Raw genomic sequence first — 20,679 nt, forward strand, 5'->3', positions numbered from 1 at the left:
TTTCCCAGGATCAGGGTCTTTTCTAATTAGTTGGTTCTTTACATCAGGTGGCCAAAGTATTGAAGCTTTAGCTTCAGCATCAGTTCTTCCAATGAATATTCAGGACCGATGTCCTTTAGGATTGACGGGTTTGATCTCCTTGCAATCCAAGGGACTCTCAAGAGTCTCCTCCAACACCACAGTTCAAAAGCATCAATTCTTCAGCACTCAGCCTTCTATAGGGTCCAACTCTCACATCCATACATGACTACTGGAAAAACCGTAGCTTTGACTAGACGGACCTTTGTTGGCAAAGTAATATCTATGATTTTTAATATGCTGTCTAGGTTGGTCATAGCTTTTCTTCCAAGGAGCAAGCATCCTTTGATTTCATGGCTGTAATCACCATCTGCAGTGATTCTGGAGCCCCCAAAAATAAAGTCTGACACTCTTTCCACTGCTTCCCCATCTATTTGCCATGAAGTGATGGGACCGGATGCCATGATCTTAGTGTTTTGAATTTGAGTTTCAGCCAGCTTTTTCACTCTCCTCTTTCACCTTCATCAAGAGGCTCTTTAGTTCCTCTTCGCTTTCTGCCCTAAAGGTGGTGTCATTTGCATATCTGAGGTTATTGATATTTCTCCCTGCAGTCTTGATTCCAGCATGTGGTTTGTCCAGCCTGGCATTTCACATGATGTACTCTGCATAGAAGTTAAATAAGCAGGGTGACAATATACAGCCTTGATGTACTCCTTTCCCGATTTGGAACCAGTGTGTTGTTCCATGTCTGGTTCTAACTGTTGCTTCTTGACCTGCATACAGGTTTCTCAGGAGGCAAGTGAGGTGGTCTGGTATTCCCATCTCTTTGAGAATTTTCCACAGTTTGTTGTGATCCACACAGTCAAAGGCTGTGTGGAGCATTTTGGATAACAGTTAAATGTAATTTAGCAATGTTACCAGTGAGAGACTGAAAATACAAATGGACAATGGCTAGATCATACATAAAAACATAACTCTGACCTGCAACCTGCAACCACTGGTTTAGTAAGTCAAACCACCTCTGTAACGGTAAGTCCCAAGTGATCAGGATTTAATCAGTATTGGCCAGTTTCCCTAATATTTACCCATGCCTCAAACTTAGGGCCAATCAGAGAAAGCCAAATACACTCCCCTAACCAATGGGATGCCTGCTGTTAGAGGGAAGCCATTTCCAGCTTGCCCATGGCAACATCCTCCAGCCAATGGGGGCATACCTGAAGATTTCCCTTTTCCACTGTAAAGTTGTGACTCCCCAGCCTGTCTTTGAGTCTCTGACAAACATAAGAGATAATGGCTGACTCTCTTGCTAGAGGAAGCTTTATATAAACAGCCTTTGCCTATTCTCATGGAGTAGTCTTCATTTATTTCCATACCAGATTCCTAATACAAGACACAGTCCCTACTCACAAGGACCTCTCACACTAGTAAACAATTACACTGCAATATCATGGGAAATAAATGGGGAAACAGTGGAAATAGTGTCAGACTTCATTTTTTGGGGCTTCAAAATCACTGCAGATGGTGACTGCAGCCATGAAATTAAAAGACGCTTACTCCTTGGAAGAAAAGTTATGACCAACCTAGATAGCATATTCAAAAGCAGAGACATTACTTTGCCAACAAAGGTCTGTCTAGTCAAGGCTATGTTTTTTCCAGTGGCCATGTATGGATGTGAGAGTTGGACTGTGAAGAAAGCTGAGCGCCGAAGAATTGATGCTTTTGATCTGTGGTATTGGAGAAGACTCTTGAGAGTCCCTTGGACTGCAAGGAGATCCAACCAATCTATTCTGAAGGAGATCAGCCCTGGGATTTCTTTGGAGGGAATGATGCTAAAGCTGAAACTCCAGTACTTTGGCCACCTCCTGCGAAGAGTTGACTCATTGGAAAAGACTCTGATGCTGGGAGGGATTGGGGGCAGGAGGAGAAGGGGACGACAGAGGATGAGATGGCTGGATGGCATCACGGACTCGATGGACGTGAGTCTGAGTGAACTCCAGGAGTTGGTGATGGACAGGGAGGCCTGGCGTGCTGCGATTCATGGGGTCGCAAAGAGTCGGACACGACTGAGCAACTGGACTGAACTGACTGATGGTGTAAGCATATAGGGCAAAGGTATTATATGGATATGTATGTGTCCATATGTGTATGTATAGATACTTCCTTAAGTATGTAGTGTCCCCCACAATATGGCACAGAGGTGTGTGTGTGGTGTCTCTGGTGCTGCAAAGGGAACTGGAGAACTCCAAGGGGCCTCCAAGAAGGACAGTTGGGCTGGTTTCGAAAACCGCACAGCACTCACTAAGTAGCCAGCTGTAGGAGAAGGCAAGAGCAGGTCTCCATTCTTTTCCTTCCTTCCCCTCTCCTTACGAAGCTTTCCACTTGTAGACCACCTCTGCTGTTTGACCTCCAGTAAATCTCTCTTTTTTTTTTTACATTTTCTGTTTCTCACTCTACTGGATAATTCATCTCATTCTAAAATGTGTTAGACGTACTGATGACCATCACAGATATAGGGAACAGATATATGGACAGAGGAGGGAAGGGGAAGATGGGATGAATTGGGAAATTGGGATTGACATACATACACTACCATGTGCAGAATAGATAGCTAGTGAGAACCTGCTATAAAGCTTAAGACGCTCAGCTCACGCTCTGTGATGACCTAGAGGGACGAGAGTGGGGCGGAGGTCTTCGGGGGAGGGGATATACGCATACATATGGCTGATTTACTTCATTATACAGAAGAAACTAACAAAGCATCGTAAGGTAATTATAGTCCAATAAAAAATAAAAATAAAATGTGCTGGAGACAGCTTTACCACTTTCTCCTGGCCAAAAAAAAAAAGAATATCTTGCACTGACTTGGCCAGCCCAACTGAACACAATCTCCTATTTGCTTCGATCTTCCTTAAAGAGTATCTACTCTGCAGTCAAGGTCCTGCATTCATTTGAGCCCTCTGCTTCTGGCTCTCACTCTCACTGCTCAGCTAGCTCCCTCTGCATCTGGCTCCCACTGACAGAGTCACCAAAACTAAAGCCTTGTTCTCAGTCTCCATGCCCTTGGCTCCCATTCTCCTGGTTTCCCTGATGCTCTTCTAGTTCAGTCTTCCTTTGACCTATGTGGGCGCTACTCCTTCTCCTCCACATGTACCATCTGAACTTAGTCTTTCCAAGAATCTGTCTTTAATGGCTACTAAACACATCAAAAGAAGCTCAACATCGCTCATTATTAGAGAAGTGCAAATCAAAACTACAATGACATATCACCTCATACTGGTCAGAATGGTCATCATCAAAAAAATCTACCAACAATAAATGCTGGAGAGGGTGAGGAGAAAAGGGAACCCACTTGCTTGTTGATGGGAATGTAAATTGATACAGCCACTATGGAAGACGGTACGGAGACTCCTTTAAAAACTAGGAATAAAACTACCGTATGATCCAACAACCCCACTACTGGGCATATACCCTGAGAAAACCATAAATGAAAAAGACACATGTGCTCCATTATTCACTGCAACACTATTTACAATAGCTAGGACATGGAAGCAACCTAGATGTCCATTGACAGATGGATGAGAAAGCTGTGATACATATATACAATGGAATATTACTCAGCCATAAAAAGGAAGACATTTGAGACAGTGCTAATTAGGTGGATGAACCTAGAGCCTATTATACAGAGTGAAGTAAGTCAGAAGGAGAAAAACAAATATCATATATTAACATATATTGATGGAACCTAGAAAAATGGTACTCATGAATAGGTTATTTTCAGGGTAGCAGTAGAGACACAAAAAGAGAACAGACTTATGGACACATATATGGGTAGGAAGAAGAGGGTGGGACGAATGGAGAGAGTGCCATGGAAACATACACTAACATATGTAAAGCAGATAGCCAGTGGGAATCTGCTGTATGACTCAGGGAACTCAAACTGGGGCTCTGTGACAACCTAGAGGGGTGGGATGTGGCAGGAAGTGGAAGGGAGGCTCTTGAGGAAGGGAACATCCATGTTGATGTATGGAAGAAGTCAACAGAATATTGTGATTATCCTTCAGTTAAAAATAAATAATGAAAAAATTGGAAAAAAACAAAACCAAAAAGAACCTGTCCTTGGTCCTCTTCGTCTTATCAACCTCAAGGCTTCAAGTGACCATTGAATCACCATCACTGCAGACACTTACTGTCCACAGTCTCAGTTCCCTGTTGATTTCATGTCTCCAAATTCCTAACATCAACTCAAATTCAGGATCTCCAAAACAACGAAGCATCTTTCTTCCCAAGTCTTTTTTTGTCCTTCTATAGAACCATATATGAAAGTGGCACCATAAAGAAGACTGAGGGCCGAAGAACTGATGCTTTCAAACTGTGGTGTTGGAGAAGACTTTTGAGAGGCCCTTGGACTGCAAGGAGATCAAACCAGTCAATCCTAAAGGAAATCAACCCTGAATATTCACTGGAAGGACAGATGCTGAAGCTGAAACTCCAAAACTTTGGCCACCTGATGTGAAGAGCTGACTCACTGAAAAAGACCCTGATGCTGGGAAAAACTGAGGGCTGGAGGAGAAGGGGACAACAGAGCATAAGATGGTGGGATAGCATCACCAACTCAGTGGACATTAGTTTGAGCAAACTCCGGGAAGTAGTGAGGACATGGAAGCCTGGTGTGCTGCAGTCCATGGGGTCACAAACAGTCAAACATGACTTAGCAACTGAACAACAATGGAACCATATGGAGCTTTCCAGGGAGCACTAGTGGTAAAGAGCCTGCCTGCCCAGTGCAGGAGATGCAGAGAAGCAGGTTCAATCCTTGGGACATGAAGATCCCTGGAGTAGGAAATGGCAACCCACTCCAGCATTCTTGCCTGGGAAATCAGGCAAGAAACCTGGGGGACTACAGTCCCACGGGGTCGCAAAGAGTAGGACATGACGGAGCACTGTAGCACCATAGAACCATATATCCAAATCAACCCGTCCCGAACCTGTAGTGTTCCATCTTCCCTCTTTGGTTCCCTTGAACCTTAATATCTGTCATTAAGTCCTTCCCTTTCCACCTTATCATCTATACACAGTCCTCATTTCCTGCGGTTATGACTGTGGGGCCAAGAGTCAGGACTTTTAGAACAGATGTAACAACTTCCTCAACAGCCCCTAAGCCTCTAGTCAGTTCCCACACTGTCTACTGCAAGGAAACCTGCCCTTGATCACACCAGGTTCTCCATGGTTGTAAATGATGGGAAAATGCTGACATAGGGAGAGGAGGCTCAACCAGGGCAACCCTGACTTCCATTTCCCAAGATTAAGCAGTTGCAGATGGCTGGGCTTATGTAGTTACTTTGGTCAACATCTGAGCCCAGCAAGTCAATGGGAACACAGTGGACAGTTTCCTAGGCTACTGTCTTCACATAGAGATTCTGAAGTATGCTCCAAGCGTCTGCAAGCTTTTATGTACACTGCTGTGGGAGATCAAGTTAGAGAAGGAAGTTAGAAATCCCATCAGAGCATCTGATGTTTACAAAAAGGGGAGGGAGCACTTCAGAAGGTTTGCCAACCAAGAAAAATACCATCCAGTGATAGTGAAAGTCCCAAGGTGAAGAGAATTGGGGGGAACAAGAGCAGGAGCCACAGTCTCTGAGTATCTCCTTACATGGTATTTGCCATCCACTACAGGATGACTGTTTCATTTACTTCACTTCATTTCACTTCACAGGATGACTATTTCATTTTATTAGGGAAGCTAGATACTTTCCTTATACCTCTTTTTTCGGCTGCACTGCCTGGCATGTGGGATCTTAGTTCCCCAATCAGGGGTTGAATCCATGCCCTCTGTTGTGGAAGCATCGAGTCTTACCTACTGGACCAACAGAAAAGTCTCCCTTGTACCATTTTTTATATCACTCACTCTCTGTACTAAACCTGCAATGATTATCAATGGCTCCTCACTGCCCAGAAACATCTAAGTCTAAATGCCTGGGTCTGCCAACTACAACGCACTGCCTTCTGGTGAAATCCAACCTGCTGTTCTGCCCCCATTTTCCACCCACCTTCTACACGTCAGTCCAATGGAAATGCAGACCCTGTGCTTTTGTGCCTCCATGCGCTTTCTTCCTTTGTCGCCTCCATCTGGGATTCATGCATTCACTCATTCATTCTCAGTGGAGAGCTGACTGTGCCCTCTGTAATGAGCTGGGATGCCTTTTCCTCACCTTCCCGTATCGACTATTACCTACCTGTTTTGGCCCCATTTAAGGGTCCAGTACTTTGGCCACCTCATGCGAAGAGTTGACTCATTGGAAAAGACTCTGATGCTGGGAGGGATTGGGGGCAGGAGGAGAAGGGGACGACAGAGGATGAGATGGCTGGATGGCATCACTGACTTGACGGATGTGAGTCTGAGTGAACTCCGGGAGTTGGTGATGGACAGGGAGGCCTGGCGTGCTGCAATTCATGGGGTCGCAAAGAGTCAGACACGACTGAGCGACTGAACTGAACTGACTAACTAAGGGTCACCTCTTCCACGGTGCTACCGGATTCCCTTAATCAGATGTAGTCTCTCCCTCTTCTGACCACTCAACTTTTCAAGAGCACTGATGGGGTTCAAGGAGGAAGAAAGAAGGAACTGGCAACCCACTCCCTGGAGAATTTCATGAACAGAGGAGCCTGGCAGGCTACTACTCCAACTGCCTGGAAATGGATTATTTGCTTGTCTGTCTTCTCCAGAATGGGCTTCCTGGTGACTCAGACATAAAGAATCTGCCTGCAATGAGGGAGACCTGGGTTCCATCCTGGGTTGGGAAGATCTCCTGGAGGAGGGCATGGCTACCCATTCCAGTATTCTTGCCTGGAGAATCCCATGGACAGAGGAGCCAGGCGGGCTACAGTTCATGGGTCGCAAAGAGTCGGACACGACTATGAGGTCAGTGAGGGCCAGCACAGGGACCTCACATCCTTCTCAGGAGAACTACTCAAGGACCATTCATCTGTTAAATGAGTCAACTGATTAATGAGTGCTTTATTCCCATAAACTTCCTTACACTTCTTTCTCACCATATTAGCACTCGGTTCTTCATCAAATGTTAAAAATTAAAAGGCAGGAAGAAAACTGCTCCAGGGTCAAGAATTCGTCGCGCAAAAGCCAGAGCGGGGCCGGAAGCGTGACAGTGCAGGAGGAACGCCCTTCCACGCCCTCTCGCGCGGGGCGCGGCTCTCCCAGGGGGCGCCCCCACAGCCCGCTCGCGCCCAGCCCCCACTCGCGCCAGGTCCCCGGGGGGCGCGGACCCGACCACAGGGCACTCGGCTCCCCACAGCCCCTGTGCGGGGGCGGCGAAGGCATCCGGGGAAGCCCACCAGTATCTCGGAGCCCCGCCCTCCCGATCTCCGACCTGAGCCCCACTCCCGGGCTCTGCGCCAGCCCGGCCCGGGGGCGGGGGAGCGCCGCGCCCGCTTCCCGCCCGCACTCACCGTCCTGGCTCCACGGTCCGGGCGCGCCTCGGGCTAAGCTGAGCAGCAGCAGCAGCAGCAGCAGCAGCAGGCGGCCTAGCGGGATGCCGACGCCCCAGGGTCCCCGGGCCATGCCGCCGCCGCCTCCCTCCCGGCGCGCCCGGACTCCTCCTGCCGCCCCGAGGCGCGGAGATAAGGCGGCTGGCGCCCTGGGGAGGGGACCGGGCTGGGCGCTTCCGGCGCCGCACGGGGGAGCCGAGGGTGCCGCGGGGTCCCGGGGTGGGGGAGCGGCGCGCGGGCCCTTCCTCCCCAGCCGGCCCGCGCCCGGGAGAAGGCTCGTTCAGGCAATCGCTCCTGCACCGGCCGTGCACCTGCTGCGCGCCGGGCGCTGCGGGCCCAGGGACACCCGGCGGGCCCGGCCTAGTGACACACCCGAACGTAGAGTTCCCGACTGCGCCGGGAGAAAACGTGTCCTGTGCCCTACGCCTGAGGAACGATCGCGGGATCCTAGGGGCTCAGGGAGGCACTCCCGGGGTGGCAAAGGAAGAGGGGTGAGGGGCAGAAGGAACAGGAGTCTTTCGGGAGCTGAAAGAGAGCTGGGTGAGGTGGCTGGAGCTCCAAGGGCGAGAAGCCCGCCGGTCCAGGCCGCCCCGGCGACAGGCTTGACCAGGCGACAAGACCGTCAGTGGCTTCAGAGCTGGTAGGGCTTCCTGCTACTCCGGGGACAGTCAGCTTGGGGCGTCAGGGAGGCTTCAGGAAGATGTAAGCGAAGACCTGGGGATGAGAAGGGCCCAGAGAGGAATCTAAGCGGTGAGAGGCGTGGGCTAGACTGGAGAGCGCGCATTCTAGAAATGGGGAGGGCGACCTCCTTAGAGTGAGAACGGACAGCTGGAGAGAGGCAGTGAGCTGCGGAGATAAAGAAGAACTCATAAACCCAGGAAAGGAGGTTGCTGAGAAGCAGTCACCGGGATCTCATCAGGAAAGTCTCCCCGGGTTGGCTCTGTAGGACTGGGAAAGGGGCCCGGAAGGCAGGGAGCCCGCCCAGAGCTGCTTCAGAGATCCAGGCAAGAGAGGACACGTCCCGGAGCGGAGCACTGGCTCCGAGTGTGGAGGGAAGTAACAAGTGAGAGTAGTACTGGGTGGAATCCACTGGATCTTATGACCAGTGGACTGTGGTGGACAAGCAAAGAGAAATTACAGATGTCACCGAAACTGGGCAGCTGGGTTGATGGCATTGGGAGTCACTGAAATAGAAACACAAAGGGAGTTGTGGCAAGCTGGGGTAGCGAGAGGCTGGCTGCAGGGAAAGAAAAAATAAGTTCCAGGTTGAACATTTTCAGCTTGAAGTGTCCGTTTTGAGGTGTCTGTGGAGCACCCCAAGAGCAGCGGCCCCCTCCACTTCCTCACGCATTTCCTCACCCATATCCTCACTGGCTTGTCTCTGTGCCATGGGCCTGCTCTCACCCTAACCACCCAGGACCACACCCATATAAGGGTTCAACTTGCTGTGCAGCCTTAAAAAGAAGTGGTTAAAAATAAACTTCCTAGGCCCTTTGCATCAGGCTTCCTTGCTAATCATTCTTTGCTCAGCAAAGATAAGAGCCTGCTTTGGGGAGTACTATGGACAGGGCAGGTAGTGCAAGCTATCTCCTATTATTTAGACAGTGTCTTTAAGCTCCGCTCTCCATGAACTTTGAAATCATGTCATTGTTTCAACAAAAATACGTTCAGGACATTTTCATCAACCTATACCTCTTCTTCAGACTCTTCCCTGGTGGCTCAGATGGGAAAGCGTCTGCCTACAATGTGGGAGACCTGGGTTTGATCCCTGGGTTGGGTCTGGAGAAGGAAATGGCAACCCACTCCAGTACTCTTGCCTGGAAAATCCTATGGAAAGAGGAGCCTGGTAGGCTACCGTCCATGGGGTCACAAAGAGTCGGACACGACTGAGTGACTTCACTCATACCTCTTCTTCTCTGCCATGCTCCTATGCCAAATAAATACATACATTTTAATACATTTGTGTACATCCGTTTATAAATCTGTGTCTATGTATAGGTTATTGTGCTTGTGCTTAGTCACTCAGTCGGGTCCAACTTTCTGCAACTCCATGGGCTGTAAACCCCACCCCCCTTCCCCAGGCTCCTCTGTCTATGGAGATTCTCCAGGCAAGAATACTGGAGTGGGTTGCCATGCCTTCCTCCAGGGATCTTCCCAACCTAGGAATGAACCCCAGGTCTCCCACATTGCAAGCAGATTCTTTCCCATCTGAGCCACCAGGGAAGCCATATACATTTTTAATTGGTGATGTCAGGGAAAAAATATCCAAAACTTGGAAATGGACAACAGATTACTGGGTGTCTTTTCAATGGGGTGCTAGGTGTTGTGCAGTAGCCCTTCTGAAGATTATTTTATTCTAGAGAGTTGTGCACCATTTGGGGTTTAAAAAAAATTTTTTTTAATCTTTTGGCTGAGTCTCATGACATGTAAAATCTTAGCTCCCCAAACCTGTGTCTCCTGAATTGGAAGCTTGGAGTCTTTCTAAATTTTGAAAATTTTATGTTAGTACAATACATGATGCACTTATATCCTACATTAGATTGTGTGATTTTTTGTTTTCAAACAAATATTTTTGTAAAAACAAACTACATCCTACCCAATGGTAAGTTCATGGAGTCACACAATGAAAAATTATCTTATCAGTACTTGTCGCTAGAATTAAAAGAGAATATTGAACCAGTGTTAATTAAATTTGGCAGTGAGATTATTACCAAGAAAATATTTAGCTTAAGAAAAATGTTCTTCTTTTTTAAGGGAGCACGGTCAGTACACCACTGTCTTTTAAAAGAGAATTTACAGAGAACCTTTTTTTTCCCATGATATCAAGATTTTAATGACTTCATCAAAGAAAAAAATGACTTTTGGTTTCAAGATGGCATCATAAATTCTGAAAGAGCTCTCTCTCCTATCTCCTAAATCCCAGTAAAATATTAAATGTCCAGAGAGATACACACCCGATTAAGTATACAGCAGTGCTTTCAAACAGGGAAAAATGACATCAGTAAACCAGACAGCTTTGAAAACTGTGTTGGATTAGATTTGCCACATGGCTTCCACAAAAATGTCCACTAAAAGAGATGAGAGAAAAAATTTTGAAATTATATGCATAGCTTTTGTACATATAATATAATGTACAGATATTACAATATTTTCAAATTTGCTCCAGTACCAATGTGTAAGAATTGTTGAAAAAAATGAAAAGTACACTTTTTCCTAGTTCAAAGCATTTTATCTTCCTCATCTGTGTACATATTGTTCACTATAATCTCCTCCTTCTTCATGCTTCAGGCCACCAAATGCTAGTTTCCTGGCTCTCCAGAAAAATTATCATTTTCCACACTTAAAAAAAACTTTAAACTTCTCTTTTAAGAGTTTTTTACAGTAATTTACTCATCAGTGAGCCTTCATATGATTAATAAAATATTTAAATCCTACCTAAAATATTGAGGTTTACTGACCTATATTGTGGAAGTGATTTTAAGGGACATCAAGCAGTCTTGTATAAATAATCCAGACAGCTTCCTGACTTATTCCTATTTCCCATCATCGAAGTCTAAGAAATACTGAAGTCTATTTTAATACATCTTGCTACATAATCAAAACATTTGGTGACAACAAAGAATGCCCATGTTCACAGGAGTATTATTCACATGAGCCAGAGGATGGAAGCAATCCAAATATCCATGTAAGGATGGGTGGATAAACAAAATGTAGTGGAGACATACAATGGAATATTATTTGACCTTAAAATGGAAGTAGGGACTTCCCTGGCCACCCAGTGGTTAAGACTTTGCCTTCCAATGCAGGGAATAAGGCTTTGATCCCCGGTGGAGGAACTAAGATCCCACATGGCTGAAGTTTTGGCAAAATAATAATAATAATAAGATTTTTAAAAAATAAAGCAGAAGCAATATTGTAAAAAATTCAATAACGACTTTAAAAAATGGTCCACGTTAAAAAAAAATCTTAAGAAAAAGGAAGTAAATTCTGACACATGCTACATTGTAGATGAAACTTGAGGACATTATGCTAAGTGAAATAAGCCAGTTAAAAAAGGGTAAGTACTATAAGTTTCCACTTATATAAGGTGGAAAATTCATAGAGACAGAAGTAGAAGGAGTTTGGAGAAGAGGGAAATGGGAAGCTGATGTTTAATTAGTAGAGAGTTTCACTTTTGCAAGATGGAAAATTCTGGGGGTGGATGGTGGTGATGGTTGCAAACAAGATGAATGTATTTAATGCCACTGAGCTGCACATTTAAACATGATGAAAATGATTTTTGAAAGTCAATGAGAAAAAAAAGGTAGGTACCTATTTTTATTTTACCAGGCAGGCACTAACATATAGGACTCCCCACATTAACTTTGGATCTTGACAAATCAAAATTATAGGAAAGGTCCCTTGGAAAGCCCCATCCCCCAATCCCTGAGACATAAATGGATGGGATTCCTAGAGAGCCCTGAGTGGCCTGTGAGGCAGGCAGGAGTGTGGAGAGGAGAAGTCTGGGCAAATAGAAAGTGAACACTGGCCCTAGTATCTCTAGCATTTCCCCCCCTGGCTGCTCTTCAGTGTGTCTCCTTACAATATGAAGTTTGGTGTTTGCCTGGTGGGTTCTCATCCCGACATGACACAGAGCCAGAAGGAGAAGGGAGACAGGGAGGCTGGATACCAAATATCTTAGAACTTTCCTGGAAAAATCTCTTGCTTGGTCATCACACTCCTAAGCAGAAATGACTTACTGCTTTTTTCCAGAGGCTGGGTTGGGAATACTAGCAGGCTTGCAAATTGTAAATAAATTGCTTATCTGTGGATATTTCGGGAATGGTTTGAATGCGTAATTGTAATGAGTTTGGTAAGCTTCGGTGTTGAACTTATTGCTTGAAGTTGGCATTAACTTGCAAATGATTTAAATATTTGAAGCCTCTGCTATATTACGCTGGTTGAAAAACTGTGAGTGCTTGAAAACGATAAAAGTGAGCCCCCTCTGTAACACCACATTCCACGGTCACACACATCTATCCCTAGCTGACGTGACCTCTGAGAACACCGCCAGGCTACCTGTAAGAGGCCACGTTGACCCTCCCAGGATGGAGTCAACCTCTTAAGCAGATTTGTCCAGACCTATAGCAGGAACCTGTCTCTATGGAGAAAAGCCCTGCTGATGACCGTCTCTAAGTCAAGTGCAGGTAAACTTGTCATTCTTAAAAGCTCAATGACTCTCAGACACTTCATTGTGATGGGAGAAAGAGCAAGCGAGATTATCCTGCCTTCCTCCACACGCCTCTCCCTCCCCCGAACACACACACAAACCAAACATCCTACCTGCAGTTAGTTTGTGGAGCTTGGGCAACAAATAGACTATTGGCTGTTACATCTGACTGCTAGAAGCCATCCGGACACCAGGGTTCTCAGAATTGCACTGGCAAGGGCACTCTGATAGAAGATTTGGCATTTTTTAAAAATGTGGACCATTTTTAGTCTTTATTGAGTTTGTTACTCTATCGCTTCCGTTTTATGTTTTGGTTTTTGGCCTCAAGATGTGAGATCTTAATTCCTCAACCAGGCATCCAACCTGCACCTCCTGCATTGGAAGGCAAAGTCTTAACCACTGGATCGCCAGGGAAGGCCCTGGAAGACGTGGATTTAGAAGCAAACTTCAGACATTCCAGCTGAAGTTCAGAAAGCAGCTGGCATAGTATTGGCCCGTCCTTGCCCCTTGGTAGCAGGGGTAACACCAAGCAAGACTAGGGCTCTGTCACCCATTCTCTCTCTCTCTCTCTCTCACACACACACAGAGTCACCTGCCTCACAAGAGGAAGCCTCAGCTGTTGGTATGTTTGTTCCACAAACCCCAAAAGGAAGCCTGCTGACAGCCCATTTCCGGACCAAGAATCGGCCTGAGGACCCTTGCAGGCACCCACAGCCCTGAGAAGTAGGGTGCATCTAACCATGACTGACACAATTGCTGAGGAAGCTCACAACTCTGAAGGCTGATGGAGCTATGCCTTGCTTAATAAGAACTGCCAACAGTGAAGACCCATCACTGACCTTAGCAAATAGTACAATCTTTAAAAGAGAAATACTGTACTCAATTATTTCACAAAGGGCTTAGCCACAGGTTTTACTGATTTCTTTGCTAACTGCTGAGTTTTGTGCCCTGTGGCTTCCTATTTCACCCTCCTGCTGCTCCTCTTCCTCCTTCTTCTTCAGCTTCTAGTACATCTGAGTATCTTTTTCAGAAAGTGGTTCCTGGATGATAAACTTTCAGAATGTTTGCATGTCCAAATATATCTTGATTTTTGTTCCCATCATTTATTTCCTTAAAGATTAACTGAGTTGAGAATTCTGAATTCACAATAACTAAATGATAGGGTAACAGCATCTAGAAGCTGGGTTCAAAAGAATCTTTCCTTAGAATTCTGTCTTCTGTATTAGCGTTGCTGATGAGAACCACAGACTGATTTGATTCCTTCCAGGTAATGTGTCGCTCGTGCTGCTCAACCCGAGCTTTGGGGGTTTTCTGTCTAACCTTGGAATTCAGAAATTTCATGAGGATGTAGTTTTTCATCATTCTTGCCCAGCACTCATTGAACCCTTTCAATTTGTGGATTTGAGACTTTCTTGGGCTTCCCTGGTGGCTCAGACGGTAAAGCGTCTGTCTACAATGAGGGAGACCTGGGTTCGATCCCTGGGTTGGGAAGATCCCCTGGAGAAGGAAATGGCAATCCACTCCAAGACTATTGCCTGGAAAATCCCATGGACAGAGGAACCTGGTGGGCTACAGGCCATGGGGTTGCAAAGAGTTGGACACGACTGAGTGACTTCACTTTTCAGCAGAGAAATTTTTTTCCTTTTGATTCATTGATTCTTTTGTTCTCTTGATTCTATTTATCTCTTGTGGAATGTATGGTAGACCGCTTCTAAAAGTTTGCCTATAGCTTCAGTGGCTCAGTATTTATTTTATTCTCATCATCTTCTTTGTGTTTATTCACTGAATATGGAAGACAGCTCTAACACAGTCTTCCTGTTCACAATTTGGTCTTCATTCATCCCTATCCGTTGAAATACTTCTTTATTTCTGCATTCATGTTTTTCCCAAGCATAAATTTCCAAGAACTCTTTCTTTTTATAGAATGCCTTTATTTCTGTAAATGGCACTTCCTGACTTCCTCAAGTATACCAACTACCATATTTTAACTTTCTTTTTTTGGCCATGCCCTCATGACATGCAGGATCTGGGTTACCTGACCAGGGATCAAATCTGTGCCACCTGCAGTGAAACCTCAGAGTTTTAACCACTGGACTGCCAGGGAAGTCCCCAAACTATGGTATTTTAAAGTTCTTTTCTTTCTTGATTAACACTTTCATCAGCAGGTCCTTTGTTTATTATTGTAGCATTGGATGACACTTCTGTTGGTTTTCCTCATTGTTTCATGCTTTTTGAATGCCTGTTAGTTTTCACATGAGAGTTTCATCTGTTTAGAATAAGAAGATCGGATATGTTTCCCAAGGCCAGGTGAGAATCCCTGCTTTCTTAAGCGTAAATAGAGATTTGGTTTCAGTGGTCCTAGCTCTAATGGTTTTGAGGGTGGAAGGGAAAAAGTGTACACTGGCTACTTTCTCTGGCTCCAGTGCCTTCTCTGGGAGCCTCAGGTATCATAACTCTCATCTTTGGTAAAAAATAAGCTTTACTTAAAATTTTCACTTGGGGGAAAAAATCCAGGATCTACCACTTCTAAGGCAGAGAATGGGTGCAGATGTTTGCAGCTCATGAATTAATTACCAGCTCACCATCCATGGGGTCACAGAGTTGGACGCGACTGAAGCGACTTAGCAGCAGCAGCAGCACCATCATATCAGTTCCTTCTCCCTGCCCCTGATATCTCTGAACTTGAGGTTATTCTAGTGTTTCAAATAGAAAGGTCACTTTTTTGAAGAGCCTCTCTTTCTGCTTTCGTGGGTTGTAGGTGCATTGGCTCTTTCACACATTTATTAATCTGATCACAATCAGCTTTATATCTTAAACAAATAACCTCTATTTTGGTGCTCTGGTAATACCCTGCCTGGATTTCCAGTTCCACTTTTAGGTGATTCTGTTTTATTTTTTCCTGTTTTTGTTGTTGTTTGTTTTTAAACTCAAGTATACTTTACATGGGATTCCAAGTTGGCACAGTAGTAAAGAATCCATTTGCCAATGCAGGAGAGGCAGGAATCGCAGGTTTGATCCTTGGGTTGGGAAGATTCCCTGGAGTAGGAAATGGCAGCCCACGCTAGTGTTTTTGCCTGGAAAATTCCATGGATGGGGGAGCCTGGTGAGCAATAGTCTATGGAGTCGCAAAGAGTCAGACATGACTGGAGTGACTGCATACACACATAATTTACATACAGTGAAATCCACAAATATTAAGTATACATTTCTACTTCCAAAGTTTCCCTGTAAGTGACTTTTCAGCATTTAATCGCCTGTCCTTCCCATTAGACTCAAGGCTGTGAATGCCATGTTAACCAGCTACCCTTATATCTGGAACAACTCTTGGTACCTAGCAAGTATTCTACATGTTGGAAGAAGGAAGGAAGATTGGAGTCAGTCACTGTCTGTCCTCAGTTGCCAGTGGGTGTTAATATTCAGCTCAGCTACTCATCCTTGGAGGAAGCCAGTGCAGACAATCCTCAGATTAGTCACCTCCCTACATGTCTCATTTCCTGTTCATTCAAGGGCTCCAAGGCTCCTGGTTGATCTATCCCCAGGTGACTGTCTCCCACAGTGACTGTCTCCTGGACTCTGATGTCACCCCACGTTGTACTGACTTGCTCCCACAGTGGTTTTCAAATGGATATGAGTGAGAAACTTTGAGTCTGTGCCAAAGTGGGTAATGGAAAAGGAAGCATGTATTAGCCAGTTCAAAAGATCTCTTATGCTTTGATTTTCTCTGGCAGGTTTGTGGAATAAACCCTAAGCACTCACAGGTAATTTTTTAAAATCAAATTATTCTTTGTCATCATGGCAGTTACTTCTTATGTATATCAATGATTTGCCAGTATTGCATAGTATTGGGCTGACAGGCCATAGACCTTAGACGCTCAGAAAAACACAGGTTGTCAAACATCATCTAAGTCAAGTCACCTGCACCTTCCCAAACAGACTAGCTCTCCATATTGCCAACTCACCAGCTGCTGTCAGAGTTGCTCTTTCCTGAGTCCCTCTGCTTCACTTCCCTGCTGCATACTCCTTGGGAGACTTTTGGTTCACATGACTTCCTATGATCCAAACTGTTGAAAGCAAAACTGGAAGCTGCTGACTCCCATAATCTGAGAGGTGCACTGACGGATGTGACTTAAGGTGTGACTTGACCAAACGCCAACAGCGCCCCTGGAATCCAGATTCTCTCTTGGCTCTGCTTGCTCTGTTCTTCAGGTTTTCACTACGTTACTACATGATAGCTGCTGCAGATCAGTACTTCCAGCATCTCAGCTTCAAAGCCAATGGACAAAGAAAGCTTTTCTTCCCCAGAAGTGACACAAAAGCCTTGAAACTTTTTCTCCCTCGGGACAGAGGTACCCATAGCCACGCCATGGTCCTCAATAATAGGATCAATAAATAGCCTGGAGCTACGAGAGCTCAGCCTGAGTGTGGGGTCAGCCTCACCCGAACCCCAAGGACTGAGCCAGGAAGGAGGGATTCATGATACAGGGCAACATTTTTATCAGCAGGGTAAATGGTGCCAGGCAGCAAGAACAGTAGGTATGACTGTAACTTGTGAGCACACTGGCTCTTCAGAACTCCTCCCTTCTCAGCTTACCAGATCTGCCTTTTCACAAATCAAAGCTTATCTGAGCTGGGCTCCCTCTTGTTACGGCATTCTAGGATGTAGCTTTGAGTCTCACCATTCTGGGTAACTACTTTGTGCTTTATTATTGTTGTTTTTGTCACCTATGTCTACTTAAAGAGTTATTTATGCCCCAGACTGAACACAGTACTTGGGGACTAGTTTGACCAGTGTAGAATCAAGTAGATCTTTTCCCCCACAGGTCCTAATAATAAAAATCCTTGTAATAGACTTACATTTTGTATAACTCAAGTGTACAGCCTTAAATGCATACCCATTACATTGTTGAGTGCAGTTCATTACCCTTGAAAGTGAAAGTGAAGTCGCTCAGTCGTGTCCGACTCTTTGCGATTCCATGGACTATAGTCTACCAGGCTCTTCCATCCATGGGATTTTCCAGGCAGGAGTACTGGAGTGGGTTGCCATTTCCTTCCCCAGGGGATTTTCCTGACCCAGGGATTTGAACCCAGGTCTCCTGCATTGCAGGCAGACGCTTTACGCTCTGAGCCACCAGGGAAGCCCAAACCCTTACCTCTGATCTTTTAGAACACAATGACTCCAGAATACTCTAGAAATGGCTTTCTAGAGACCAACTTTCCAACTTTCCTGGGAATAATGAGCCTGAAGCTACCTCAGGCTCCCAGGACCAGTCTAGGGTGGCCTAAGGGGGAAGTTCCAGGCGAGGAGACTCCATGACTTCCTTCAACCACCCATCGCATTTGTAGCCTCTGCCAAGATGCAGGAAGGACTGTGGCTTCTAGACTAGTCGAGTTTTTAAGAAGCATTTCTCTGCCTTAAACAAAATCCTGTCGGCGGGGTGGGGGGTGGGGTTGTGGGGCTCACATTAGGGGGCCTTTCAGCTGCCCAGAACAAGAAAATCATTAAGGAGGAAGCCTTCAAGCTAGACCCTAAAAGATGAGTAGATTTTCAAAAGATGAAAACAGGGACCCAAAGGAAAACACAGAAAGACAGACAGAAAAGAGTTTTTCTCTGAAAAAAAAAAAAAACTTGCAAAGAAATTTGCTAAGAGTTGGAGATATTCTTGCCTGGAAAGTCCCATGGACAGAGGAGCCTGGTAGGCTGCAGTCCATGAGGTCACGAAGAGTCGGACACTTACTGAGCAACTTCACTTTCACTTTTCACTTTCATGCATTGGAGAAGGAAATGGCAGCCCACTCCAGTGTTCTTGCCTGGAGAATCCCAGGGACGGCGGAGCCTGGTGGGCTGCCATCTGCGGGGTTGCACAGAGTCGGACACGACTGAAGCGACTTAGCAGCAGCAGCAGGAGATACTCAGAGAAGAAAGTCAGAAATTGAAAGGAGGATCCTTCCTGGTGGTTCAGCCGTTGAGAATTCACCTTCCAATGCATGGGGTCCAGGTTTGATCCCTGGTTGAGGAGCCAGCATCCCACATGCCTCAGGGCCAAAAAACCAGAACATGAACAACAGAAGCAATATTGTGGCAAATTTAATAAAGGCTTTGAAAGTGGTCCGCATTAATAAAGAAAAAAGAAATTGAAAGGAAACTCCTGTTCATGCCCAGCCCTAAGCTTCCAGGCTCTCAAAAGACTTTTCCCAGGAAGTGTCTCCAAGCCAGGATGCTCTTTAATTATAGCAAGAAGAGCCCCCCAACTCTGAACCCCACTTTTCAGAGGGTCCTGCCAATTACAAACATTTTCTCAAAAATTAAATTTATTAATGCACGTAGTAATCCTTTCTGGTTCATCATCTGATCATGAAAGTTATATGAGTGAATTAGGACCTTTTTTTTTAACCTTTGAGAAATACATGGTCTTAATAAAGACCATAGCCTCAGATCAGGACCCTGAAAGTCTTGAGGACATCTGCCTATTCGTCAGTTTTCTTCTCCACGTTCTTTTCAGCCTGTTTCCTTAGCCTCGTGAGCTGTTCTTCCTTCCTGTAACCGATCTTGACCTATTTCTACTTCTCCTCCAGTGGGGCTGCCACTGCCAACCTGTGAGCCAGACACCCGTTGGGGGGGTAAGCAAACTTTCACACAAGCTTCACACAAACGGCCTTAAGGGCAACAGGAACCACTCTTTGCTTTTCCTGGTCAGAGGGCAGCGGGGTCCTATCAAAAACCTTGAGGGCTCAGGGTGGCCTGGCATCCCGTGGTTTTGGGGAAGGCCTGCCACGCACCCTCCAAAAGATGCGACTCAGAAGTGGCAACAGCTGCGGATAGGTTGGTGTTCATCCGCTTGCAGAGGAAGATCGGGGATTTTAACTTGTTTCTGCAGAACTGCCAGAAATGTTGGTGCGCTCACAGCACACCACCTCCCAGTCCAGCGGTACCTGTTTGACCGTGAAGGGCGTCTGGTTGCCCGGGGAGACGGACAGAGCCATCAGCCTAGGACCAACCCTCTGCCACCTTGGGCATCCGCCTGGGGAAAGCAAAACATTTTAGTACAGAGAAGTTACAAAGAAGGAAAGAAAAAAGAAAAAAAAAAAAAGACTTGGCAAAAACCTGAAAATTAATTTATTTAATTTCCCTGGGGGCGCAGTAGATAAGAATCTGCCTACCAATGCGGAGGACAGGGTTTGGAATCTTCCCTGGTGCTGGAAGGTTCCACATGCCCCAGAGCAACTAAGAACCGGGGCCACCACTGCTGGGCCTGTGCACCTAGAGCTTGAGCTCCACAAGAGAAATCACCACAGAGAGAAGCCTGAGCACCACAATGGAGAGGAGCCCCTGCTCACTGCAAACTAGAGAAAGCCTGAGAAGAGCAGGGAAGACCCAGCGCGGCCGGAAAATAAAGTCGTTAAGTTAAAAGTCCATCAGCCTCCGTGTGGTTGTGGTTTAGTCGCCAAGTCATGTCCGACTCGTGCGACCCCATGGGCTATAGCCCTCCAGGCTCCTCTGTCCATGGGGTTCTCCAGGCAAGAATACTGGAGTGGGTTGCCATTTCCTAACTCTAAACATCCACTCCCATAATCAACCCCACCCAGACTCAGGAAATGTTTCTCCACTTCTCTTGCCTCACATTATTGAAACACAATGTAGAAAGAAAGTGAAGTTGCTCAGTCGTGTCCGACTTTTTGCGACCCCGTGGACTGTAGTCTACCACACTCCTCCGTCCATTGGATTTTCCAGGCAAGGGTACTGGAGTGGGTTGCCATTTCCTTCAGCAGCTTCCAAATGCTCCAGGAGTTTCTCATTGGGTCACTGCTGACATCAGAGGTAGATGCTTCCAAGGGTAGGGAGGTTTGAGAACTGAAAGAACATAAAAGAGACAGAAGACAGATTAACTTATTAAATCCCCTCTTTGTGATAGTTCGGATGCAACAGATTTTTTCATGATGAAATACCATTT

The 20,679-nt window shown here is 45.9% G+C and overlaps 1 protein-coding gene and 1 pseudogene across 1 annotated transcript in view; both read right to left on the minus strand.

Annotated features, from left to right (window-relative positions):
* Positions 1–7,594, minus strand: part of SUSD1 (sushi domain containing 1) — a 117,252-nt gene extending 109,658 nt beyond the window's left edge. Inside the window, exon 1 of the mRNA XM_052644564.1 lies at positions 7,483–7,594. Within this exon, the coding sequence (XP_052500524.1) occupies positions 7,483–7,594 (112 nt within the window). The remainder of the gene's footprint in view (positions 1–7,482) is intronic.
* An 11,565-nt stretch (positions 7,595–19,159) lies between these two features.
* LOC128052120 (60S ribosomal protein L13a-like) lies at positions 19,160–19,711 on the minus strand (annotated as a pseudogene).
* Between the last annotated feature and the right edge of the window lie 968 nt (positions 19,712–20,679).

The sequence above is a fragment of the Budorcas taxicolor genome, chromosome 8, assembly GCF_023091745.1.
Source record: "Budorcas taxicolor isolate Tak-1 chromosome 8, Takin1.1, whole genome shotgun sequence".
Taxonomy (NCBI): domain Eukaryota; kingdom Metazoa; phylum Chordata; class Mammalia; order Artiodactyla; family Bovidae; genus Budorcas; species Budorcas taxicolor.